The sequence below is a fragment of the Mandrillus leucophaeus genome, unplaced genomic scaffold, assembly GCF_000951045.1.
Source record: "Mandrillus leucophaeus isolate KB7577 unplaced genomic scaffold, Mleu.le_1.0 Scaffold78, whole genome shotgun sequence".
Classification (NCBI taxonomy): Eukaryota; Metazoa; Chordata; class Mammalia; order Primates; family Cercopithecidae; genus Mandrillus; species Mandrillus leucophaeus.
Window position 1 is genome coordinate 1,001,464 of NW_012108474.1, and position 26,509 is coordinate 1,027,972.

At 57.9% G+C, this 26,509-nt stretch overlaps 1 protein-coding gene across 1 annotated transcript in view; it reads right to left on the minus strand.

The window, feature by feature from the left end:
* Positions 1-26,509, minus strand: part of LMF1 (lipase maturation factor 1) — a 96,811-nt gene that overhangs the window by 24,341 nt on the left and 45,961 nt on the right. Inside the window, exons 4-5 of the mRNA XM_011966913.1 lie at positions 13,654-13,719; positions 1,686-1,853 (exon numbers count right to left, since the gene is read on the minus strand). Coding sequence (XP_011822303.1) covers positions 1,686-1,853; positions 13,654-13,719 — 234 coding nt within the window. The remainder of the gene's footprint in view (positions 1-1,685; positions 1,854-13,653; positions 13,720-26,509) is intronic.

The following is a 26,509-nucleotide window of genomic DNA, read 5'->3' on the forward strand; positions in this document are numbered from 1 at the left end:
CTACTCCAGGAGTCTGCAGACACGCGAGGGGTACGGCCACATGGAATCGACTGAAGCTATTCCAGGAGCCTGCAAACATGCGTGGCATATGGCTATTCCAGGAGCCTGCAGACATGTGTGGGGTACGGCTACACGGAACCAACTGAAACTATTCCAGGAGCCCTGAGCAGCTGCAGAGAGAAACGTGCGGTCCTAGACAGGGGACGATCTGTGAGCAAGTCTGTTCTTCCCACTTAGATTCACAGTGACATCGATGCCCGCCAGAGAAATCACCCCACGGGTACCAGCACCTGCGTCCGAGCAGCTAATGTGGAAAAGACCGAGGGCGTCAGGAGCTGCTCAGGGCCCCTGCGACCACAGCCAGGGTCCTTGCTGCGGGGAGGGGCCAAGAGCGGCACAGCCACCCTGGGACACGTGCAGCTTCCTGTAAAGTGAATCACAGGCCTGCTCACGGTACAGCAGTGCCCTTGAAAACACGTCCACGGGATGACGAGATCGCGTGTGTGCACGGCAGGCTGTGGTGAAAGCCGGAAACCACCACGAGTACAGACAGGACAGACGGACCGACCACAGGACGCACACCATGAAACGGGGCCCGGCCAACAACTGTGGGCGCCCCCACGTGCACCAACGTGATGTAGCACCCGCGCCTGCTGACGGAGCTTTGCCCCTAGAGGCTGTGGTGCTCTGGCAGGGGTGGGCAGGGCAAGGGAAGGGCGGGCAGGGTGGGGGCAGGGGCATGGGGCAGGGTGGGAGAAGGGGCAGGGCGGGACAGGGCGGGAGAAGGGGCATGGGGCAGGGTGGGAGAAGGGGCAGGGCGGGACAGGGCGGGAGAAGGGGCATGGGGCAGGGCGGGAGAAGGGGCGTGGGGCACCCAGGTCCATCTGTTTTCCAGAGCACGTGGAATGCCACCCCAGGACCTGTGCATTGCCCTGGATGTATGTTACACCTCCATCGAAACAATCGAGAGACAGAACCACCTTTAAAATCCCCACCACATTTTCCTTGGGAATTGACAATCGGAATGTAGCGTTTATAGGGAAAAGCAAACGCCCGAGACTGGCCCAGCCCGGCCGGAGGCGGTGTGGGAGTGCCCTGCCCTTCGAGGTGTCCTCAATGCAGGGGGCTTGTGGGGCAGGGATGGCAGTGAGCGTGGGCAGGATGGGGGTTCAGGGGTGCCTGGGTTCCGGGGGCAGGGGAGGCAGTCCCTCACCCACATGGAGACAAATGACCCTCGCCTCTCGCAGACCCTGGTTCCTGGTGGACTGACACGAACACGGGAAAGGAAACCTCTAGAATGGAAGAATCGTAGGAGAGGATCCCAGGAATGTGGGGGTGTCCACACAGGGCCTTGGCGTGCCTGACCCCGTCCCGCTGCTGAGCCCAGGACACGGCCGGGCCTCTCGCAGCTGCAGGAAATGCTCTTGGGAGGAGCCAGTCCTCGGAGGATGCCTGGGAAGGAGACCCTCAGCCTCCAGCCCGGGACAGGGCCGCGGTGGGGCCCCTGCAGGGGATGAGAAGGAGCTGGTGAGGCCCTGACACCAACAATGGCTGGGGAGGACAGGCTGTCCCCAAGAAAGGGGGCCTGTAATGCCCCAGGGGCCTCCCAGACAGCAGGGCAGCCAGAAATAGGGCGACGGACCAGCGTCTGTGGACACGGGGACCGGTGGGCGGCGCAGGCTCACCTGGAACAGGATCTGCAGCGCCCCGTGGATGATGCAGGCCCGCCGGCCGAGGAAGAGGAAGAAGGGCACCAGGAGCTCGATGAAGTGGGTGCTGAGTATCTCGAAGCGGTGGAACCACCAGGGTGAGTGGTGTAGGTAGTATGACACAGGGTTGGGCACCGGCTGGGTCTGCAGGGACACGGACAGGAGGGGCCGTGAGGTGCCTGGCCGATCTCGGGGGGTGGGGCTAGGGATAGGCATGTGGGTCCCTGGCCCCCTGACCCTGACCCCAACCCCTACTGCCCACAGGATCCCCCCGGCTCGCCTGACCCTGCACACGTGGAGCCCACCTGCCAGCCTAAGAGCCAAGGGACACTGAGGGGGAAGCGAGTTTTTAAAGCAAAAGCAAAGTGTTTATATTTGTCTTAAAATCTTTACCATCTAAAAACCAAGAATACACACCCTAACTGAAGGAGAGACAACACCTGTACCGTCCGTGCCGAACTCGAGAACACACGTGGTCGGAGAACGCGCTGCCCGCTGCCCACACAACCCCCAAGAGCTGGGCTCCGCAGGTGGCCCCTCAGGCTCAGGATGCCCTCTCCCTGGGGATGGGCACGTGGGTGGGGATGTGCCGGTTGGGGACCAGCAGGAATGGGGGCCCGGGCCCCGAGCCCAGCTCAAGGCTCTAAGCGCAAAACCTGGCTGTGGGGACCTTGAAGCCTCCCAGGCCAAGCCACAGAGGAGTCCCCACACCTGGGTCCCACTCGGCAGCCCTGTCAGGAGGAAGGACAGGAACTTGCTCTGCACCATAACTGAAAACTATCAAGGCCAGGCCTGTGATCCCAGCACTTTGGGAGGCCAAGGCAGGCAGGTCACTTAAGCCCAGGAGTTTGAGGCCAGCCTGACAACATATCAAGGCCCCATTTCTATAAAAATAAAAAATTAGCTGGGCATGGTGGTGCATGCCCGTAGCCTCAGCCACCTGGGAGGCTGAGGCAGAAGGATCGCTAGAACCCAGGAGGTGGAGGCTGCCGTGAGCCATGACTGTGCCACGCACTCAGCCTAGGCGACAGAACAAGACCTTGTATCAAATGATCCATCAATCAAATCAGAGCGGTTGTGCAGACTTGTCTGGAGTGAGAACGCCCGACTGGCAAACGGGGCCCAGGCCCCACACGCTGTTTCCTGGAAACCCCAGACTATGGGACCCGGAGTGGCACTGCCAGGGTCATGTGAGTCAGTGAGCCCAGGGTGGTGGTGGGAAAAGTGCCCGTGATGGATGATGCTGCACGCTCTGCCTGGCTTTGCAGAGGGGTCTGCCCGCATGCTGCTCAGGGCTGAAGGCCTTGCTAACACAACCCGCGGGAGCCATGGGGTCCGGCATAGCCACAGAAGCCCTACTGGGGACAACAATCACAAGCCCTGCAGAGACGGAGGCAGCCCCCAGACGCTTCAGAGTCCGCACCCTGGTCCTGGGACTCCCGGGGTCCAGAGAGGCTGCGTGGAGGTCGGGGCCCTCGGGTGGCAGAAAGCGCACGTAGGGGCCGTGCTGGGCACTCGCTCCGGGGCGGGGGTGTGGGATGTGCAGGAGGCGGCCACGTGCACACGCGAGAGCAGCACTCGCTCCGGGGTGGGGGTGTGGGATGTGCAGGAGGCGGCCACGTGCACACCCGAGAGGGGGCGTCCGGGCACAGGGCCCCAGTACCCCTGAGAGCCATGGGCTGGGGAGGGTCCTGAGGCCTCTGCTCATTTGCTTACAGGGCAAAGAGTTATTTTTGTTTACACCGAGGCTGGGAGAAAACATCATGACCGGAAACTCGGCTGTGGGCCGTGAGGTGGGTGTGGCAGGGTCACACTGCATGGCAAGGCTAGGAGCTCCCATGCGGCCGGGACACTCAGCGCGCGGCCAGGGGAATGGCGGGTCAGGGCATGGCAGGGCTGCTGGCCCAGACCTTAGGAAACAGTCCGCAAACTTCTCCTAAAAGACAATTTTAAATAAGAAAAACATGAGGAAAGTGTGAAGGGGATGATACCTGTTTAGGGACTTAGAAGGCAGCCGATCTTAGGGGAGAACGAGTGTTGTCTGTTGGGACCCACCCCCCAGTGCCCACAGTGAAAAGCCAGAGAAGAACCAGAACGCCTGGGCTGCCACTTCCCTTGTAGGCTGCTGCTCACCGTGTGTTTGGGGTTGTGGCGAGACCCACGCAGGAGGCGGCAGGCTTGGCCAGGTGCTGGGAACAAGCATCTCCAGGGCTAGGCTCACACCCGAAGTCCCAGCTCTCCGTCTGGCTTTTGGGGTGGGGGACTTGAACCTCTCCTTCCCTCCTGCACGCTGGGGCTGCTGACGTGTGGGAGGGGAGAGGAGGCTGCTTATGCTTATCAGGTGAGGGTCTTGGGATGAAGGCAGGTCCCATGTGTTCCAGGAACAAGCCAATCACAAAGGTCCCTGTGGGAAGCGGCCCTTGGATGTTGCGTCCCAAAGTGGTGACTGCCACTGGCTGAGAACCTCACCTGGGAAGGGGCCATGGCAGGCGCACAGTGTGATGCCTTTGTGGACATGCAACCCCCCTTCCCATCACGGCAATCGCAGATGGAGGAAAACGACAGTGAGTGGCAAAGACGGTGACAAATGTGACAGAAACGGGGCTGACGTGACCCAACGCTGTTTTAAAACGAGAAAAGCCTCAGGCCCAGCTGTGGTGGCTGCTGCCCCCCCCGAGTGGGGTTCGCCTCCCCAGCTAACCTTGGCTCCCCCGAGCGGGGTTCGCCTCCCCACCTGACCTTGGCCCCCCCTGAGCGGGGTTCGCCTCCCCAGCTGACCTTGGGGCTCAGCTTTGGCCAAGAGAATGCAGTGAGTGATGTTCTGAACTCTCAAGCTCAGTCCTTGAAGAGACAGATCCAGCCCCATGAAAGATCCCTCTACTCTGAGGCCACCAAGCTGTGAGGAAGCCCATGGTGGCCATGTGGCAAGGCCACCAGGAGACACACTAAGTTCCAGAACAAGTGAAGCCTCCCTGGACCTCTCGGCCTGGCTATCAGTTCGTGAATGACCCCACCTGACACCACGTGCAGCAGAAGAGCCGCCCAGCGGAGCCCATCACAGGACCAGGGGAGAGAGGAGCCACCCGGCGGGGTCCATCGCAGGACCAGGGGAGAGAGGAGCCGCCCGGCGGAGCCCATCGCAGGACCAGGGGAGAGAGGAGCCGCCCGGCGGGGTCCATCGCAGGACCAGGGGAGAGACTGTCTCTTATACACATCTAGATGTGTATAAGAGACAGGGAGAGAGGAGCCATCGCAGGACCAGGGGAGAGAGGAGCCGCCCGGCGGGGTCCATCGCAGGACCAGGGGAGAGAGGAGCCGCCCGGCGGAGTCCATCACAGGACCAGGAGAAAGATGCTGCTGCTCTAAGCCACTGAGGCTTGGGGTGTGTTGGGCGATAGCAGATCTCTGAAACAGCCTGAATCCAGAAGCCAAAGAGTGTGGAACTCTGATGTTAGTGGGAAAAGCCCATTTTAGAGAAACCAAAGTAAAAGTTTTTCTGAGTCTTTGGGTAACAGATACTTAGTACTGACTCACACACCCTCCACCCCAGACAGGGCTCAGCACTCACAGCTGTGTAAGCCTCCTCACATCCTGGAGAGGTACAGAAACGATATTTGAAGAAACACTGGCCAAATATTTTCTGAATGTAATGACAATGATAGACCTATAGATTCAAGCAACTCAACGAACTCCAAGCACAAAAAACATGAGGAAAATGACACCAACTAACCAAATGGCCACATTTTACTGCATGACAGTATGACACTATTGATCACTTTGATTGTAGTTTGATTGACAAGTAATCAAATTGTCACAAACTGCCTATGTTAATTAGATCATGTTAGTTGGTAGTGTTTTTCAACTCTTCTATATCCTTATTTTGTATCTACCTGCTTTATGTGTTATTGAAATCTCCAACTTTATGAATTTGTCTACGTCTGCTTGCAGTTCTATCCATTTTTGCTTCATGTCTTTTGAAGCTCTATTACCAGGTGCATGGATGTCTGCGAGTCTTCTGACCTCCTGATGAACACTGTGAAATAGCCTCTTTACTCCTGATCACATTCTTTGCTCTGAATTCTGCTTTGTCTGCTGTGAAGGTGGCCAGTCCAGCCTTCTTGTCACTTGTGTTTGTATGGTATGCTTTTCCACCCCTTACCTTTCGGCCTGTGTGTGTCTTCGTATTTGAAGTGTATCTCTTAGAGTAGTGTTACAAACTACACATCATAATCGAATATTGCTCAAAACTTGTGATAAAAAATCTTACATGCAAATAGAGAAAGATGTTACAGAGTACGTAGATAAGGAGTTGTCATAGGAAATAATGCAAATGAGACGAGAGTAGAGTACAATCTTTAAAGTACTAAACCTGTCAACCTAGAATTCTATACCCAACAACAATCTCTTTTAAAAATGAAGGTGAAATAAAGACTTTGTTAGACGTTGACAAGCTGAAAGAACTTGTCACCAGCAAACCTATGCTAGAAGAAATGTCAAGTCTGTTAGGTGGAAGGAGAATGATCACAGATGGAAACCTGGGTCTCCACGCAGGAGTGAGGAGTCTGGAAATGGTAACATGAGGTGGAGGGAGAATGATCACAGATGGAAAGAAGAGCTCTGGAAATGGTAAGTATATGGATACACAATGAGGCTATTCTTCCAATTGAATGAAATGTCTCTGAAAGATAATTGGACTGTGTAATCAAACTGTTTGGCAATAATAGCAAAAGACCAGGAGGGGAAAATACTGTTGGTAGAATATTGTTGTAAAATTCTTCCAGCATTTATGAAATAGGCTTAGTATAACTTGAAGGTGGGCTGTTATGGATTAAAGGTATGTACTATAAACCCTAAAACCACCACACAAATAAGACAAAAAAGTTACAGCCAAGAAAGAAAATAAAAAGGAGTCACAAAAATATTCAATTAATCCAGAGGAAGGTATAAAATAGAGAACACATGGGAGAAACAGAAAACAAATCGCAAGACAACAGCTGAAACCTTCCCCAGGAAAGACTGCAGTGGATGCCAACGGCCCAACACCCAGATAAAGGGCGGGGCTTGTCGGACTGGATTGAAAAATAAGACCCACGCATACTCTGGCTCTAAGAGATCTGCTTCAAATACGAAGACACACACAGGCTGAAAGGTAAAGGGTGGAAAATCAGCATATAAACGTGAGTGACGAGAAGGCTGGACTGACCACCTTCACACCAGACAAAGCGCGATTCAGAGCAAAGAATATGAGGAGGAGTTAGGAGCCATTTCACAATGTTCATCAGGTCAGAAGACTCTCAAATATGTATGCGCCCGGTAACAGGGCTTCAGAAGACATGAAGTGCAAGCAGACATGGACAAATCCGTAATTAGAGTTGGAGATCTCAATCTCCGTCATCTCAATAATCGATAACACAGGCAGAAAATGAGGAAGTACAGGAGAGCTGAAAACACTATTGGCCAACTCGATCTAATGAACCCTGGCAGAACACTGTTCATTTTTAGCTCAAATGGAACTTTCACTAAGACGAACCACATTCTGGGCTACAGAACAAATCTGACTAAATTTTAAGACTCAGGGCAGATCTAATACATTCTGACAATAAAGCAATTAAATTAGAAACCAATAACAGAAAGATCTGGAAAATCCCCATCCCTTTGGAGCCTTTACAGAACCTCCGTTTCAGTGCGGGTTACAACATTTGATTCTCACAACCGCCTTAGGGTAGTAGGTAATCAGTTTAAAGTTGAAAAGACAGAACTTGCTCGGGATCACACAAGCCAGTAAGGGGGCGTGGAGGGTGGGCAGCACAGGGATGCGTAAGAACAGGGCTCAGATGCAGGTGCTGCCATCCTCGGCTGCGTGGGTAGAAGAGCCGTGAGCACTGCTGACCTTGAGGTGGCACCCCTGCCTCCCATACCGCGGCTGTCCCTGGCAAGAGGACCCCAGGAGGACCGGGAAATCCAGGCCCAGGGAAGGCCGGTGTCTCCTCAGGCCTGTACTGGCCTGGTGGGCTGCTCTGCCGGGTGATGCCAGGGCATGGGCCTGGGGCTGTCGGCCGGGCCCTGCCAAAACCACCCTGCAGTGGGCCACCTGCCAGGCCAGGCCCCTCCTACCCGAGGCCCTGGACATTCCCCAGGCCCCTCCCACCAGGGCTCCTGACATTCCACAGGCCGGCACTGCCCCTCCTCCCCAGCCCCCAGCACACACAGAAAACATGTTCTTACAAAAACCAATAGAACAGCCTCTTACAAAAACCAATAGAACAGCCAGGAGACCAGGCGAGAGGCCTCAGCTCCCCGCATGCCGGATGGGATTCAGGCGCGTTCCCCTAACGATGACATTCACAGTCTTTAAGGGTAACGCCAACCTGGATACATATTATTCCCACATAGACATCGGGCCACCGTATCTGAGGGCGCTTGGTGACTCCCATCCAGTCACAGCCTGAGGGGGCTGGCAGCCCACGGCCCCTAGTCGTAGTTAAAGGCATTACAGGATCTCCTGGCCCAAACCCTTGCTGGGTGGGTCCTGGGACACAGGAGGAAAAAGGCTGTGCTGAGTTTCCCTGTTGGGAGTCAGCCAGGGGCAGCTCCAGCCGCTGTGCTCTGTGTGAGCCTTGAGGGGGCAAGCTGGAAAAGGGCGCCTGCCTGACACGGGGACGCACCAGCCACAAAATACACTGGTGGAACCTGGCCAGGCCAGGCTGAGCACGTCAGCACGGACTCCTGCACTCCTGCCGGAAGTGTGGCACACACGCGGCCTCGGTACCTGTGGCAGAGCTGGGCGGGCAGGGGCACATGAGCGGAGGCTTCTCTCAGCAAGGCTGCTCTGGGCAGCAGGGCCCTGTCCCCCGCGGGCATCCACAGCAGCTCTGCACCCCCCTGTCACTCCCACCCACACCCGGAGGCCCCGCAGAACTCTGGGAGCCCAGTCCAGCGAGGACTGCTCTGTGTGGCCCGCCCCACGCAGAGAGTGCGCACTCCTAGCACGAATGGCCTCTGGTCCCCGTGAGCACCTCGGGGTGAGCAGGGCTGTCGCAGGCACCCTGGAAGGCATGGCCGTGGCCTGGGCCTGGAGTCAGGGTGCAGAGAGTGACCAGCGGCAGGGGCAGTGCTTCCGGATCTCTCTAACCACTGGTCTAAAACTCCGCCCGCATGTGTGGGCGCCAGAGACGCACCCCCAAGCCGCAGGCTGCCGGCCGCAGGCTGGGAGACCCTGGCTCCAGGAGTGTCAGGTGGCCCCAGGCAGATCCAGGGGACCCCCGCCCTGCCCAGGCAGCTCCCCGAGGGTCTGCGGTGCGTGGCCTGGTCCCTGGTAGTGAGCCGACTCTGGGAGGCTCCGTGCCATCACGGGACCTGTCTGTAGCCCTGAGAGCGTCCTTCAGCAGACAGACAGACTTGTCATTCTCCACGACGTCGGCCCAAACTCACCGACAGGCCTGACCTCGGGCCAAGCCTTGGGGTGCAGGGGGTGGAGCTCAGTGGGGTACTCCTGCCGGCAGCAAGGGAAGTGGCCGTGGGTCCCTGCCCGCCCAGGCCCTGGCAGGGGCTGCCCTGTGCCACGTCTGGGAAGCAGCTCTGGAAGGGGCGTGGAAGGAGCACCGTGGGACTGAATGATGGTGCTAGACTTCCCGCAGCTCTCTAGCAACAGAGTCACGTTCAACTCCCCTAAAAAGCAACGGAGACTTGTTTGCAATGTTCGGGGTCCATGTACTCCAGATCCAGTGAGTCTTCTCTGCATCAAAACCATCCGTAGGAGTCCTCACCCCACCCCTCTCGATGACAGCTGACTTCCTAAAACCCACGTGCAGACAGAGGACAGGCCTGGATTTTCCATTTCAGCAGCCAGTACCATCCCTGCTGCTCAAAGCAGCTGCGTGACCCCCGCATTCACAACCTGCTATTGCATCCGTGTCGTCAGGAGACCACTGTGACGTGGGGACCGCAGCAACCCTCCCCACAGCCCGCGGCATTCCGGATGGCGCCCGTCCCCGGTCACCAACCCTTGTCCTGTGCTGGCCCTGGGATCCTGGGGGTCCTGGGGACAGGGCTGAGGACATGGTTCTGGTCCCTCTCCTGGCTGAGAGCAAGCGGCCATCAGTGCATCCCCAGTGTCTCGTGGGACCGAGCCCTTGGCCTGCGGCGTCTGCACTCACTCTGGGTAGAGGGCGTCAGAGCTGAGTGAGCTGCAGGGTATCCTGGTGGAGTCTACGGAGATCTGGGAACACCACGCATGGAAGGCCACAGGCTTGTCGGGAGTTTCAGGCAGAGCTGCCCCGTCGCCTTTCACCCTCCGGGAAACTGGCCTCTTCTCTTGGAACTTGGGGACGCCTCCCCCGCTGCTTCTGGCTTAACGGACTGAATTTGCTGGCAACCGCCTTTCGTTACCAGCAGATGAAAAAAGCGGCGAGTCTGGGGTGTGAGGCTGCGGACGGCCACGGCCGAGCAGTTCCTTCGGGGGAGAGAAGTCCGCACACTCGGAGCTCCAGCCCGGAGGGAGAGTCCCCGGGGTGCATGGCTGCCTTTCGCTCTGTGCTGCTGAAACTTCCGGAGGTTTCCAGGCTCCTGAAGGGGCTCAGCGTCCCCCACAGCATAGGCGCAACTCTCCTAGAAAGGGGCACCCCCCTGACTCCTTATCTGACCAGCAAGAAGCGGAAAGACAGCAAAAGGGCCTGAGGCCCCCACCCCCGATGCTGTGGGGCAGACGGCGTGGCTCGGGGGCTGCAGGCAGGGGCCTGCCACCTTCCGGAATCAGGTCCTCTTCGGACAGAGGATTCATGCAGGGCCCTGGGCGCGCAGATGACACCCTGACTTCCTGAAACCTTCACCAGTGCCTCGTCCTCAACACATATGGGAGGGAGCGTCCTTGTCTGAGAGACAAGTCTGAGGTGAGAGGGGGCTGCGGCTCCCGTCCCAGCTGAGGGCCCCTCTGCCTCATGGCCGCTGCCCACCTGTGCATCCCTCTCCCGGGGCCCCCATGTAGCTGTCCCCAGACGTGATGTCCTCGCTCTCCCCACACACTGCCCCCGTACCTGGCCTTGGACTGGGCATGGCCACTGCTCCGTCTGTCGAGTGGAGTCCAGGCCCCTGAGGCTGGTACGTGGGCCATCCCTGCCCCAGGGACACAGTGAACCGAAGCCCTGTCACGGCGGCCCACCCGCTGCAGGCACGGCGCCGCACTGCTCTGAACACTGGCTACTCCAGGTACTCGCTCCTAGAGCCCCAAGGGGCCCCCGGGATGTAAGAAAAGGGGTTCCTGGGCCTTCTCCCAGCTCAGTGGGGCTCCCCCATGCCTCTTCAGGTGATGGTGGGATTTGAAACGCGATTCCCCGAGGACAGTCTCTGCAGCTGGGCGGGGAGGGGGTGGCCCCACCCGCTGGGACAGCAGCTGCCGCCAGAGCCTCAAGCTGCCCGGCTTGGCCCTGGACCCCATGTGACCATCAGGACATTAGGCTCAAGGCTCTCCGTGAGCCAAGGCTCAGCCTGTCCTGGGATGTGGATGAAAAGGGCCCTGACCTCGCACACCCTGCACTGCAGCCTCAGTGTCTGGAGAGGGGAGTGGCCCCGGCCACAGTCCAACCTCCCAGAAGCTCAGCCACGTGGGTACAGGACCCCCATGTGTCTGGGCCTCCTCTAAGGACACAGTCGTTGGATTTGGGGCTCAGCACAGTCCACGCTGACTTCATCTTAACTAATCACAAGGCGGTCCCAGATAAAGCCACGCTGCAAGCTACAGGGAGAGTGGGTTTGGGCCCTGCCTGCAGGCCCTGTCTGTGGCCCGGACACCGCTGCGGCCGACCCTCCGGGTGGCCGTGACACCGAGGGTGCCTCGAGACATCCAGGGCCATCCCTCAGGCCCGGGCTGCCCCTGCCTCTGTGCTCCAGGCTGGGCCCACTCTGTCCACTGTCTCGGGCCATGTCTGAACTGGTGGAGTTGGCGGCGGACACAGAGCACTCCTCACACACAACACAGCAGAGAGCTCCGGCGAGGGGCAGTCCTGGGCCTCTGGGGCACAGGAAGAACTGGGTGCTCACGGGGGCGGGAAGGGACCCACCGCATCCCAGCTGGCAGGGTGGACACAGGGGAAGGCAGTGCTGACAGGCAGCTTTGGGGCCCCCCAGCCAGCCTCCCCAAGAGTTGCGACCTGCGTCCTCGCCGGAGCGCAGCTGTGGTGTGACCCACCCCTCAGAAACACCACACCCTGGTGGTCCTGGCCGGGCGAGTCCTGCGGATCCTGAGACCCTCCCGGGCCCAGAGCAGCCACGTTCACTGAAGAGACACAGCCCAGGATGCCTGACACCAGCTTTAAAATGCAGCCGCTCTGTAGAGAAGGCATCGGAGTGTTTGTGGGGACACGGGTGGGCACCTCAGTGTCTCTCGCCAATGGAAACCTGCATGGGATGGTCCTCACCAGCACCCAGCCTTCGTGGACCTGAGCCCAGTGCACCACCGCTGTCCCCACCTGTGCTGAGCCAGCGGGCTCCGTGAGATGCGCTGTGGAGCTTCTGGCCTGGAGACAAGGGGCCCACCCAGCTTTCCTGACCTGTCCCGAGGGCTTCTGGAGACACGGGACCTCCCCACACTTTCCCGACCTGTCCTGAGGGCACCTTACATGGGCCCCTCAGCTCTGCTGACCTGTCCTGAGGGCGTCTGGACACACGGGTCCCCTCAGCTCTCCTGACCTGGGCTGAGGGCACTGGACCTTCTCGGGGGCAGGGTGGCCGGCGTGGGCTGCGGTGTGCAAGCTTTGTTGGCGATAGCCTCTCACGCCCGTGTGCTCTGCGGCTGCTGCCTGTCACGGCTGTGTTGGGACCATCCAGCCACAGAGCTGAGAGCTTTCTGGCATCTCACCGACCGTCAGCAGAACCTGGTCTCAGACCGAGAGGAGCTCACAGGTCCTCAGCAAGGTGGGGCATTTGATGGGGTATGGGGAGATCTCAAGAGCCTGAAGAATAAAGTCAGGACACAGTCACTAAATGTAAATGCAGGCACAAACGCCCGTCCCAGGCCGGCACGTGGACCAAGACACAGAACCGCAGCAGGGGTGCCACGTGAGAACGGCACCAGCTCCACGCGTGGAGGCGGTGAGTGCCAGAGCAACCCTGGCAGAAAACGCAAAGGCAATGAGACAGTTGCCACTGGCTGTCGGCGGCACGTGGACGACGGCTTCCAGTGCAGGTGTGAGCGCTGACCGAACGCAGGAAGGGCTGTCCAGGCCTGAGAAGCTCTAGGTGTGCCGTGGCCACGACCACACAGGCCCAGGGTGGGGACGCTGCTATCAGGAGGCTCCCACATGGACTGAGAACAAATGACTATCCAAGCTCCAGGCCCCAGACCACTCGCAGCCCCTACGTGAACTCGTGAGCTCCAGGCCCCAGGTCACTCCCAGCCCCTACATGAACTTGTGAGCAGTTGGCAGGAACCGGGGTGTCTGAAGGGACTCAGCCTGGGCCTGGGGGCCAAGCACAGTGGAACTATGCTGTGGTTCACACCTGCCCTGTGGGACACACCTGCCCATGTCCAAGTAATGATGGAGCCACAGCTCCGCATGGCAGGGGCTGGGCACACAGCCAGGAAGCCCCCAAGAGGCACCTGCCGGGACGGTGGGGAGCTGTGGACTCCAGGAAGGAGGGGCTGGCCTGGAGGCCTGGGCAGGACCGAGGACAGCAGCAGAGGGTGCCGGTGCAGGAACCAGAGCAAACCCGCTGCACTTGAGACCATGGAGGGCCACAGACCCCGTCCCCACGGCCCCAGCAAGTGAGGGGCGCCTGCAAACCCCCGTGTGACCACCCCACCCAGAGAAAGGAGAGGGTGTCCTGAATCAACTGGGGGTGACCCTGTGACGCAACCGCTCACCAGGGTGTGCAGGCCTGCGCCCACCAAGAGTGGGAATGGGACGGCGTAAGGCGGGGGCTCTGCCCTCACTCTGCACGGCGCGCTCACCTCGTAGTGGAAGTCCATGCAGGTGAGGTCTCGCCAGCACCGGTCCCCCCGGATCTTGATCAGGCCCTGCAAGGAAGACAGCAGAGGGAGAGTCTGTCACGGGGGCTGGGGACGCGGCGGCCCCAACAGAAACAGCTTCCCGGGAAGACGAACCGTCCACGAAGGCCGTGGATCTGGGCTGCAGGTGCCGTGAGGGAGGGGACCTTACGTATGAAACACTTGGGAAGGGGGAGTTTGGGAAGGGCAGATTCAGGGCTGCTTTGATGAACAGGAGTTAAGTGCACACCGCGGGCGTGAACAACGGCGGCTTCCTTTTTATAGTCAGCGCCTGGTGTGCCTTCCCCAACACTCATTCTCAGAGCTCCACGCATCATCACGCTACAGAAGCTGCGTGTCTTTAAAGAGGACAAATGCACCATGCGCTGCACAGACCCCACGGACAGTGTCAGAGGGAAGCTTCTCAGAGCCTCCAGGATGAGCCCAAAGTCAGGAGGGAGCGCCCAGTGCACACGGGTCTCAGCCACGCCCCCTGCGACACAAAGGGAGCCCAGTCGCAGGCCCCGTGTGTCTCCCACACACTGCAACTGGCTGCTGTGAGGATGCCTGGGGCACGGGAGAAGCTTCCAGGGGCCTGCAGAGGGAGCCGTCAGCACTGGGGAAGGTGGGACTTGGGCAGGGAGGCTGTGGGGGTGCAGGGAGGCTGTGGGGGTGGGAGTTCTGCAGTGCTTGGGCCACAGTGAAGCATCCAGGGAGGGGTCGGCTCCCACACCCATCCGCTTTCCCTGGGGCACTCACGGCTTCAGATGATTCCTTCACAAGTCAGAAACAATTGCCCCCTCCTCCCGCCCACCCTAAAATCACCGCTGAGACAGATTCACATCTAGCGTCTCTCACACACTGCCTGCGTCCGAGGTGAGACTGCACAGACGCGGAAGTGAGCCCTCCTCCATGACGGCGGTTTCTGCCGCTACAACCACTCCCGGCCAAATCCCCTGGGCTCCATCCACCTGTCCACTGGACCATCCGTCCGCCCACCCGTCCCCTGTCCACCGGACCGTCCGCCCACCCGTCCCCTGTCCACCGGACTGTCCGCCCACCTGTCCCCTTGTCCACCCGACTGTCCACCTGGCACATAAGCACTGAGTGCCCGTGAGGTGCCGGGTCCCGCTCCACCCCGTAGAGGCCGTGTGCTGCAAGCACAGGTGCGACAAGGTGCAGAGAGGCAGGACAGCCACCAGGCGTGGCAGACGCGGCGGCACATAAAGGACAGGAATCCATGCCGCAGGTTCAGAGCCGACGGCTACGGTCGGTGTAGCATGGTGGGCTCCGGGGCAGCTGCATTGGGCTGCAGGTGGTGCTGTCTCGCTGCTGCCCACATGGTGGGAAGAGGGTGAGGGTCTCTCTGGGGACACTTTCGTAACGGCTGCCTCCCATCAGCCAGTGCTCCCTCTGTGGGCGTGCTGGGGTGTCGGGCCTGGTTCCTGGTACCATGACACTGGGGTCAGGGTTTCCATGTGAAATAGAATTCAGGGAACACAATCTGTTCACAGCGGAGGCTGGCTCGTGTCTGGACAGAGCTGACAGGGCTGGCCTGGGCGGGGAGCCCCGGGGCAGGGTGGGCATGGCCACGAGGGAAGAAGAGGAGGGTGAGGGTGCACTCCTCAGGCAGGAGCATGAGGCGGAGCATGAGGCACAGCAGGGCTGAGGAGGCTGCAGCGGGAGGCCCAGGAGTCCCTGGAATGCAGGGTCCCTTCCACCACGGTGCCAGTCACGGTCCCATTGTGGGAGACTGGCCTCCAGACGGTCGGGGGTGCAGCCTGAGGCCTGTGGGGGCCATCAGGACCTCCAGGGCAGGGGCCGGAGCTGCCGTTGGGGTGGAATTTCCTCCTCTCCAGGGAGCCCCAGCTCCAGCCTCGGTCTCCTGCCCGGTCGGGTCAGCCTCAGCCTCCCAGTAGATTCCTCCTCCCCAGGTCAGCCCATCACGGGCTGGAGCCACGTCAGCAAAACATTAATACCTCCCAGCAGCACGGAGGCCAGCATTTGGTGATGGACCAGGGACCCCAGCCCAGCCAGGCTGACACAAAACCGACCACACACGGGAGGGCCTTCGGGGTGGCTGCGGGCTCCAAGCCAGGGCCAGGCAGCACGGGAGCCGCCGGGTTCTCTGGCTACATGTGACCGAGAAGGCAGCAGGCTCTGCTGCTATCTGTGCAGGACGACCCGGGCAGGGGAGGGGCGTGTCCAATTCCGACGAGTTTCGAACATGGGGCCCGCGGGACTGGCGGGGGAGTGGGAGAGCCAGGAGAGGCTGCGCTGCACCCTGAAGGACGGCACGTGACTGAGAGGGACACGAATGAGAAACAGCAGGGGAGTGGGACCAAGAGCCCAGCCTGGCCCTACAGGAACACCAAGCAACAGGCACCTGCTCCGCGTGTGAGCCAGATGGGACACCACCTACACGCAGGCTGCACGATCCACAGACGCGCCTCGGAGGGGTTCTCAGGCTCCGCCACCCCGCACACTGTGAAGGCTGTGTCTGAGGGGGGCACGTCTGGGTCTGGCATCACCGCCTCTAGGGTCTCGCTGCACGCCCCCGCCCTCACACGCCCTGCACCCCCAACGGCAGGGAGGGCACCAAACACCCAGGAGTGTTACTGTTGAAAGACCTGAAGGGTGAACTGCCTTAAAAACCGAGTCAGGTCTTCTGGAAGCTGGGTGTGCTCAGATCACAAAAACACCAGAGACTGTTTCCCGCTTGGGCTCCTGTCCTGCAAACGTGCATGAAAACAGCCGAGGGTGTTCAGCTGACCGGGTGGAGCAGGCCCCACTCCTCAAGGCACTGCCCATGCTCAGGGCAGCCACCGCTTCTGATGAAATGCACAGCTCCACTGGGCAGGCGCACAGCCACCGCCCCCGCTCCCCCGACATGAGCACCAGCTCTGCTCCCTGCAGAATCCGAGAGTGGAACTCTATGGAGATTCAAACCAGGAAAAGAAGAAAAAAACAAAATAATTAAAATGTCATTCAAATTCTAAGCTGATATGAGACACTTAAAAATCTGAAAAATTGTTTCAGGAGTGGAAGATAATTATATTCCTCCCATCTATTGATTTATCTCTACATTGCAGATGTCAGATTTTCCACGGATTTTTTTTTTCTTCCAGAGCAAGTGTCAAAGGAACAAAGCCTTCTTTGAGGCTTTTCAGCCCAAAATTAATTCTTAAAAAAAAAAAAAAAAAAAGGCACAGACAGGCCGATAAACGCACCAGACCCAAAGGGAGCCGGGGACCCACTGTCCGTGCTACCCTCCCGCTCTGCTCGGAGCGCTGGAACTTTCCAGGCCTGTCGGCAACGTTCCAGCCTCGCAGCGTGCGGCTGCAGCAGCAGCAGCTCCTCTCCTGATGCCCGTGTGTCCTGGGACACAGGTCCCCAAATCTGCCACCTGGAAACTCGAAGCGTCTGACGGTCTTATGCGGCAGAAGGAGATGCTCTGTGGATACCCCGTTTCTCTCCCTTGGCCCCCAGAGGCCTGCCGTCCACCCTGCAGTGATAGCCCCCTGCACAGTGCTTCAGGACAGACCCAAGCCCCCACAGTCCCCGAAAGCACCGGCTAACGTGGTGTTTCAAGGAGGCGGCGCCGCCAGGCCTCCCTCCGAGCCACAACCTCCTCCACCCTCCTGGCATTAGGGTCCCCTCGCCCACATCAGTGGCCCTTCCTCCCCACCTGTAAACACAGGGAATTACTCGCGACAGGTCCTCCCTCCGCAGGAGAAAACTCAAAGGGGAGAGCTTCGCCCTGGAGCCGGGTCACAGCCTGGTGCCCCTGTGAGCAGCTGCAGGGGTCTCAGGCTTGTTACAGCAGCCACTGCTTCTCCCCAAGTGCTTTGAGAGCTGGGGGTGGGTGGAAATCGTGTCTCAGGGTGAGCGTGACCAGCAGGCTCCATGGGCACAGGCACTGTGGGGTCTATCAAGGCCCTCTCGTCTCCATATCTGAGGGTGGCCCAGTCGCGGCAGGGGTGGTGCCTGGGGTCCCGCCTGGCTCCGTGGCTCTCCCGTTTTCCTGGGATGGTATCCGCACTTTCTTGCCCTCATGCAAGAGAGAACTGGCATGGGAGGTGGGCTGTGCCCCCGAGCGCTTCATTTCAGCACGCAGACTTCCTTGCACAGCTGCACCAGGAGCTGTGTGCATGGCAGGCATCCTCTGCGTGGCGGGTGGGTGGGCATCCTCTGTGTGGCGGGCATCCTCTGCGTGGCGGGCATCCTCTCGAGGAGGGGCCTCGCCTCTGGGCCACTTCACGCCTCAGAACAGTGGTCTGAGCATCGAAGTGTGGTGGGCCAGGGTCTCTGTGGCTCCTGATGAAGGGGACCCAGGGCCCCCGTGGCTTCACACTGAGGACAAAGCTCTGCCCTCAGACACGCAGCTGACTGGCTCATTGACACTGACTGGGCTCCAACTTGCAGACCAAAGGACCTGGGCCTGGACAAACTCCTTGGGCTCGCTTGCTGCCTGGAAGTGAATTCCCATGAGTTTGAGGGCAGCTGTTTGCTCCCCAAGCACCTGGAAAAGGCTGTCCCAAGCTGACAGTCGGGCTGCCGCAGAGCCTAGGGGACCCACACTGCGGGCAGGGGTACTGACTTTCTGACCAATGCCAGCCGGGAGAGCCTGGGCTTCCAGAACCTAAGGCCTGTTCACAGAGGCTTGTCTGTCTGAAAATACCGGAAGTGCTCCTTCCCCTGGCTCTGGGTGCCCTTGAGGCCTTGGCTGCTGGGGCCCAGAGCAACCCAGGTGGGGGCAGAGCCAAGGGGTGGCAGCTGGGACCCAGAGCAGCCCAGGCGGGGGCAGAGCCAAGGGGTGGCAGCTGGGGCCCAGAGCAGCCCAGGTGGGGGCAGAGCCAAGGGGTGGCAGCTGGGGCCCAGAGCAGCCTAGGCGGGGGCAGAGCCAAGGGGTGGCAGCCAGGCCATGCAGGTGCCAAGACTTGGGGCACGAGCTTTCAGGTCACCAGACACCACGAAGACCCCAAGAATCACCACGCCTTAGGAGCTTAGCCAGGGGAGAGGGATTAAGAGGAAGGCAGTTCTCGCCATGGCGTGGCATCTCCGAAGCACGAGGTCTGCTGTGGACTCTCAGTCGTCTGTCTCTGTGACGGGATCGGTTTGCCTTCCGGAAGTTGCTGCTCTAGTCACTGTACCACGTGAATTCCTCTTGCTGTGATCACAGTTTTAACTAGAAATCAGACAGAAGAGATTCTGGACTTACTGTATTTTTATTTTTGTTTTCTGGCAAACAACGTGCACTTCAATAGAAACTTCCGGCGTGAACCCAGAAAGGCGTGTGCGTGGTAAGCACGGCGGCTGGTTCTCTCACTGGGAGGTCACCTGAGCTGGACTGTGCGGCTGGGAAGAGGAATTACTAGTGCTCTTTTTAGCATAGTTTTATTGTGCACCCACAACCCAGGAGATCCTTTGAAGATTACAGGAGAGCATGTCCTGTGTGATCGTCCCGGGGGCTGCGCGGGGATCTGAGACACGCTCGCCCTGGAGGCTGATGTGCTTCAGCTGCGAGGAGCACCCCGGCTCCTGCCCTAGCTCTGCCCACAGACGCTGGAGGTCAGAGGCACAAAGCGCCTTCGAGGACTCCGGTCTGGGCCTCAGCCTCACAGGGGGCTGCAGCCGGGGCCAGAGGTCAGGATGCCACAGACATCATTTTCTAAAAATTCCCATGATGCCTCCGTGCTGGAGCCAGAGGTCTGCCCCTTCCGGGTGGCGCCCTGAAGGCGATGGGCCTGAAGCAGCCCCTTTTCCTCTGAGCTGCCCCCATACTGATGCAATAAAGCCATCAGGATAATCGCCCTGCTTCTGGAGTGTGGCTGCCTAGGACCAGGGCAGGCCTGTCGCCCCCGCCATCCACCTGATCCTGGCCTCACAGGGCTGCATGCCGATACTGATTCCATGACGTTTAATGTGATTTCACCAGCGGCTCTGATGCCAGGCAGCAGCCTGTGGACTTCAAAGTCAGCTCTTCCCGGCTGCCGGCAGCGCCTTTCCACATTGGCCTTTCAGTGCTGCCCATGACCCACACTTCCCATGGGCTGCGGACCCTCTGGGACGCTTGGGGGTGAAGCACGCTCAGCATCAAGAGCTTTGCAGACAGTCCTGGGCCTGTGGGAAAACAGTAGACATTAAAGTGCAAACCTGTTGAGCCCCTGGCACCTTCCTTCCGACCCCATGAGGCCTGGGGCGGCAGCACACACGTGGGAGGCACGGGCCCTGGACGCGGGAGACCTCCTGCCCTGGCCTGTGAGGGTCGGAGTCTCCACTGCACGATGCCGCACACTTGGGCCTGAATCCCACAAAAGGTGAGCAGGTCTGGGTGTAAAGAGAGCCGTGGGGCTCAGCTCTGACGCAGGTCCCAAATCCTGGCTTCCCTTGAGAAAAGAAGTCACTGCACACGGCACTCCCCCTGCACCTTTTTTCAAGGCTTTTGTCCATCTGATCTAAGTGGTCACATTGACTGGCCTAAGGCTTCTGTAATATCCCAGGCAGCTCTTCATGGCGGCATCTCAGTTACTGGAGTTTCCACGGCACCTGCAATCATACAGCCTGGCTATAGCTCCCTGGCCTTTGCTCGATTCTGACCTAAAAATTGTGGACACTGTAGGCTTACATATTCCACATTTCAGTTGTTGCTTTTTCTTCTTGTGTTAATGAGGACAAGACAGTTTGCACATAAGGAGCATTAGAAGGCCCTACCTGTGGGTGCTGTAGCCAGGTGTGGGCCCTCCAGAGCCGTGAGCTGCACAGGTGTGAGCCCCACGGAGCCGTGAGCTGCACAGGTGTGTTTGGACATCATATTTTATTTTATTTTATTTTTTTGAGCTGGAGTCTCACTCTGTCGCCCAGGCTGGAGTGCAATGGTGCGATCTTGGCTCACTGCAAGCTCCGCCTCCCAGGTTCAAGCAGTTCTCCTGCCTCAGCCTCCCAAATAACTGGAATTACAGGTGCCCGCCACCATACCTGCTAATTTTTATGTGTGTGTTTTTTTAGTACAAACAAGATTGCGCCACGTAGGCCAGGCTGGTCTCAAATTCCTGACCTCAGGTGATCCGCCTGTCTCAGCCTCCCAAAGTGCTGGGATAACAGGTGTGAGCCACTGCGCCCGGCCGCCTGTCTCGGCCTCCCAAAGTGCTGGGATAACAGGTGTGAACCACTGCGCCCGGCCAGACATTGTTTTAACTTGGCCAGTTTTTGGAATGATGAGTTCTCTGGCTTCTCTTTATCCTCCTGTGGGCCTGAGATGCCTCTGCCAGGCAACACTCACACCAAGGGGGGCTCCAGCAGGAAGCGGGAGACAGTGGCAGTGGGCACAGCAGGACAGCCCATGCAGACGCCCCCTCCACACAGAAGCCAGGTGGGGAGTGAGGGGAGGGCTGGGAGCGGGAAGGTACAGAAAACAGATTTCCAGCTTTTCAATTCTCCAGGGGTCAAACTAAAAATCAAGTGGTCTCCTCTCTAATATTGTCCAGGTCTGAGAATTCCCAGCAACAAGGACCCCAACTCAATTCCCAGAACGTTCGCAGCCAAGAGCTCTGCACCCCAGCACAGCCCAGTTCATCAGCAGGAAGTGATCAAGGGTGGCTTTGGCTCCAGGGGCCTCATGGAAAACCCACCCTCTGCCCTATGCAGGTGACACAGAGATGCTGGGACACAGAGCTGCGGGCTCCACCAACAGGTGTCTGCTGCCTGCTGGCCACAGAGTATGCAGACCCACCCCTGCCCCGAGACACAGATGCTCTGTCCTCACAAAACCAAGAAGGGGAAAGAAAGGGGAAATTACTTTTTTATAGCGTCATTGAAGGGCATCTGTTGCCCTAAACACTGTGACTTGACGGCAACGCCATTGATCACGTCCTGAGGGAAAGAGACCTTCACTTTGACACGACTGAAATAAACTCATTTAAAGCAGAAAACGCAGACAGAACACGAGGGAAACGCTCCAGGGCTCCAGCAGAGGCCGTCTGTGTGTGCAGCCCCGGTGGGATGCAGGCTGGAGACGGCCCTGAGTCAGAGTCGGGCGAGGCCATCGGGGTCTGCGTGGCTTCTCGGTGCTGTCCCTGCAGCTTGAGGCAAGGAGGGTGGAGGGGCGCCGCCAGCCCCGCCTGTGTCCGTGAGGAACCATGGTGACTCCATGATGGCTCCAGCCCGGCCCCAGGAAGCCATGACCCGCACAACCTGAGGATCCACGAAGCCCAGCCAGGGACGGCCCAGAATCGGGTGGAGAGCAGCGGGGGTGGGTGGGGGTGGTTCTTGTTCCAGCGCAGTCAGGTGACAGTCGACCCACACATACAGCCAGCCTGGCCACCAGCACCTGGGCCCTGTTTGTTGCCCCAACCCGCCGACACCCTGTGGCAGTGGCAAGCTCGGCTATCCTGTGCATGGCACGGCCATGGGTTGGGATGAGGATGCCTGCCACCTGCCACTCCAGGGCCTGGGGGGAGCTCTGGGAGCCAGGCTTGCTCTGCCACATGCCTGGGGTGGGCAGGCCTGGGCCAGGGCTGCAGCCGGAGTGAGACGGAGCAAGGACAGTGAGTGCCAGGCTCTGCTCCACCCCCACAGGCCGATGCGTCTGGCCTGGCATTCTCCCTGACTTGTCAGCTTCCCGGCTCAGAGCCCTCACCTCACCTCACCTCACACTCCTGGATGTCAAGGGACACCAAGAAGCCATTGAGGGAACACATCGTCCCCCGCCTTGTTCGAGCCCACGAGAGGATGCAGCTTCCTGCAGCTGCGCCCTGGGGGCCGCCTGTCTCAGGCTCTGGCTCTGACTGGGCTGATTGTCTTTCCAGGGTTCAAAGCACATGGTTTTCATCTGGTGCTGAACCCAGGGAAGGCCGAGGACAGTCTGGCTCGGTGTGGTGACCTCTGCGCTGCCCCCAGGGACGCCTGTCTCTGCTGCGTGGCGGTGACGCTACTCATCCTCCCCAGTGCTCCTGCCGGCTCCTCCTCTGAACCATGGGCTGACCATCGAGACACAGAACACTCCCATCGCTCCGAAAGTTCCCAAACTTCCACCCCGTCAGCCCCCACCTGAATCCCAAAGGCACCTCTCTGAGCGCGTCCCACGCACCGTTTGCCTGTTCTGACCCTCCTATGAAGGGACTGGCTCGGGGCACACTCCTTGGTGTCTCGCCAGCTCTGAGACCACCGCACGCTTTCCACATCCGTAGTTTCTTCCTCCTCATGCTGAGGAGCCACAGCCGTGTTGGGAATGTGGCCCCGTGTGTTATCCGCTCTCCTGCTGACGGGCTGTGGCCGTTTCCAGTCCTTATTCTTGTGGACAGTGCTGTTACAAGCGTTTCGTTTCTCTAGGGTAACTGTTTATGAGTGGAAACACTGGGCTGCAGGCTGGGAGCAGGTGAACTCTCTCCTAGCATGCTGGAGCCCATACCTGCTCCCCGGCAAGGCGGCACGTCCCCCACCTCTCACCCTGCTGCGATGGGCTGAATGCCTGTGTCCCGCTCAGTTCACAGGCTGCAGCCCTAACCCCCGTGATGGGACTGCTAAGGAGCTAATTAAGGTTAAATGTGGTCATAAGGGGAGGCCCTGATCCGACAGGGTTAGTGTCCTTGCAAGGCAAGGCCACGTGAGGACACGGAGAAAGGCGTTTTCACAAGCTACGAAGACATCGTTGCTGAAAACCAAATCATCTGGAAGAACCTCAATCTCGGACTTGCAGCCCCAACAACTGTGAAAATCAATCCCTGTGGCTGAAGGCCCCTGGCCCGTGGTATTTTCATGGCAGCCTAAGCATACGAACACGAGTTCCAGTGCTGACTCGCTAGCCTTTGTAACTTCAGCCGTTCTTGTGGGGAGGAAGTATCGCAGCGTAGATTTGCTCTGCATTTCCCTAACAGCCAATGCATCTGAGGGATTTTTCAAGTGCTATGATAGCCATTTGCATATTTCCTTTTGTGAAGTGCCTGCTAAAATCCTTTCCCTCTTTAAAAAATCAAATTATCTTTATTATTGAACTTTATGAATTCTTTATGTATTCCAGATACAGGTTCTTTGTCAGGCATAACAGCATTGTGAATATTTTCTCCTGATCTTTGCCTTGCCATTTTCTCGATGGTGTCTTTTGAAGAACAGAAGACTTTAATTTTAAGGAAGTCCAATGTATGTATTTTTTTTCTTTTTCTTTAAAGACAGGGTCTCACTATGTTGCCCAGTCTGGTCTTGAACTCCTGAGCTCAAGGGACACTCCCGCCTCGGCCTCCTGACATGCTGGGGTTAGAGGTGTGAGTCGCTGCGCCCAGCCATTTTGTTCTTTTATGGTTAATGTTTTCTGTGTCCTAAGAGACTTTTGCCTATCACAAGATGACAAAACATTCTATGTTACCTTCAAGCACTGTTAATAGTTTTAGCTTTTATGTTTGCAATCCATCTCAAATTAACATTTGTGCGTGGTGATGGAGTGGGTTCACTTATCCCAGATGGATATCCAGGACTTCCAGCACTAATTGTTGCACAGGCTTCTTTCTTTCAGTTGAATTGACTTGGTGGCTTGTCCAAAAATCATTTGATCCTGACTTTGGTGTGGGACTGTTTCTTGGTTCTCTGTTTTACGGATGCAGCTATCTGTCCTCACGCCTTGTGATGGTTACCACTGAGTGTCAACTTGATTGGGTTGAAGGATGCAAAGTACTGATCCTGGGTGTGTCTGTGAGTGTGTGGCCAAAGGAGACTGACACTTGGGTCAGGGGGCTGGGGAAGGCAGACCCAAGCTTAATCTGGTGGGCACCATCTCATCAGCTGCCAGCGAATATCGAGCAGGCAGGAAAAGGTGAAGAGATGAGATGGGTGTCCCCGCCCAGCCTGCATCGTTCTTCTGTCCTGGATACCTCCTGCTCTCGAACATCGGACTCCAAGTTCTTCCACTCTGAGACTCGGGACTGGCTCTCCTGGCTCTCCTTGCTCCTCAGCCTGCAGGCAGCCTATTGTGGGGCCTTGTGATTGTGTGAGTTAATACTCAGTAACTCCCCTTTATATATATATTCATCCTATTAGTTCTGTCCCTCGAGGGAACCCTAACCACGTCTGTGTCACACTGTCTCCATTATTATCATTTTTCAGTAAATCTTGGAATCAAGTAGTGTGACTCCTGCATCTTTATTCTTCTTCAAAATTGTTTTGGCTATTTAGGTCCTTGGCATTTCCACATACATCTAAGAGTCAGTTTACCTATTTCTGGAAGAAAAAATCCTTCTGGGATTGTCTGGGATGTCATGGAATCTATAGCTCAAATTGGCGACGACGGACAGTTTAACAATATGAAGACTGATTCATGAACATGGTATACCTCTCCATTTACTGAAGTGTTCCTTACTTTCAGCAATGTGTGGTATCTTTCGAGGCATACAGGCTGCATTTCTTTTGTTAAAATTTCCTATTTTATGGTTCTGAATGTTATTATAAATGCTATACTTAACGTTTTCATTTTGACATTTTCTCCTAGCATATAGAAATACAACTGACTTGCTGGGCACGGTGGCTCACACCTGTCATCCCAGCACTTTGGGAGGCCAAGGTGGGCGGATCACAAGGTCCTGGCCAACATGGTAAAATCCTGTCTCTACTAAAAAAATACAAAAAATTAGCTGGGTGTGGTGGCGGGCACCTGTAGTCCCAGCTACTCGGGAGGCTGAGGCAGGAGAATCACTTGAACCTGGGAGGTGGAGGTTTCAGTGAGCTGAGATTGCACCACTGCACTCCAGCCTGGGTGACAAGGCGAGACTCTGTCTCAATAAAAAAAATAAAAAAAAAAAGAAATACAACTGACTTTTGTGTGGTGGCCCTGAGGCCTGCAGCTGACGTCCAGCTCAGGCGGGCACAGAAGCTGTGGCTTCTCCTTCCCTTCTGCTTGTCACCCTCACCTGGAGGGCCATGGGGCTCCCCCTGAGATGGCTCTGAGGAACCCAGTGGTCAGGGCATCTGAAACCTCCCAGGCCACAGAACCACAGGTGCTGGTTTCTGAGTGAATCTGCCAAGCTGATGGTGTGGCGCTGGTTCTGACCCAGGCGCACAAGCCGGGGAAGGGTGTGCCTGCCTTCCTAGCTGGCTCTGTCCACAGGGCAGTTCCTCATCAACAGGTGGATACTCTGCTGCTATCGCTCTTTCTTATCAACTCACCCTCTGCTTTCCACCAAAGGAACATTAATCACACCGATGTAAGAGTCTATCAAGTAATTACACCTTTTAGTGCACTGATAATTTCTTCTCCAGCTGGCACTAACAGTCAATCAAAATGCCATAAAAGGTGCTTCCGATGAGCCGATGAATCCCTGCATCCACCAGGCATTGTGGGAGCTGTTCAACTCTTGGCACCAGGAGCTTTCATACAAGCGCCTGGCGGCTCCTCTGTGGGGCTGGCTCCTCTCCCTGGAGCTCTGCTTCTCTCCCAGGGCTTCGGCCTGACACTGCCGTGCATAGAGCCCTTTGAAATGCCGCATACGCTTCTGTGTATATTCAAGTCAGCAGAGGGTGGAACCTAAAACTAAGTCCCGGACGGATCAGGACCCACAGCCTGTGAGAGTGTCTGTACTCTGGCTGGAGACAACGAAGCATTTCAATGTCCCGTGAAAAGGAGCCATGGAAACATTTCTAGTCTTTCTAATTAAATGGAAAAATAAACCCGGAGTCAGCATCCCACTTTCCTGTGGGATCTGGACGCTGGCTGCAGCTATGCCCTCCTCCAACAAGCCATGGCCAACTGTCTGCAGCCACTCACCCACCCCTCAGCCGGGACCCGGCCCGACACCACTTCCGGAAGGCTCTGCAGCCACTCACCCACCCCTCAGCC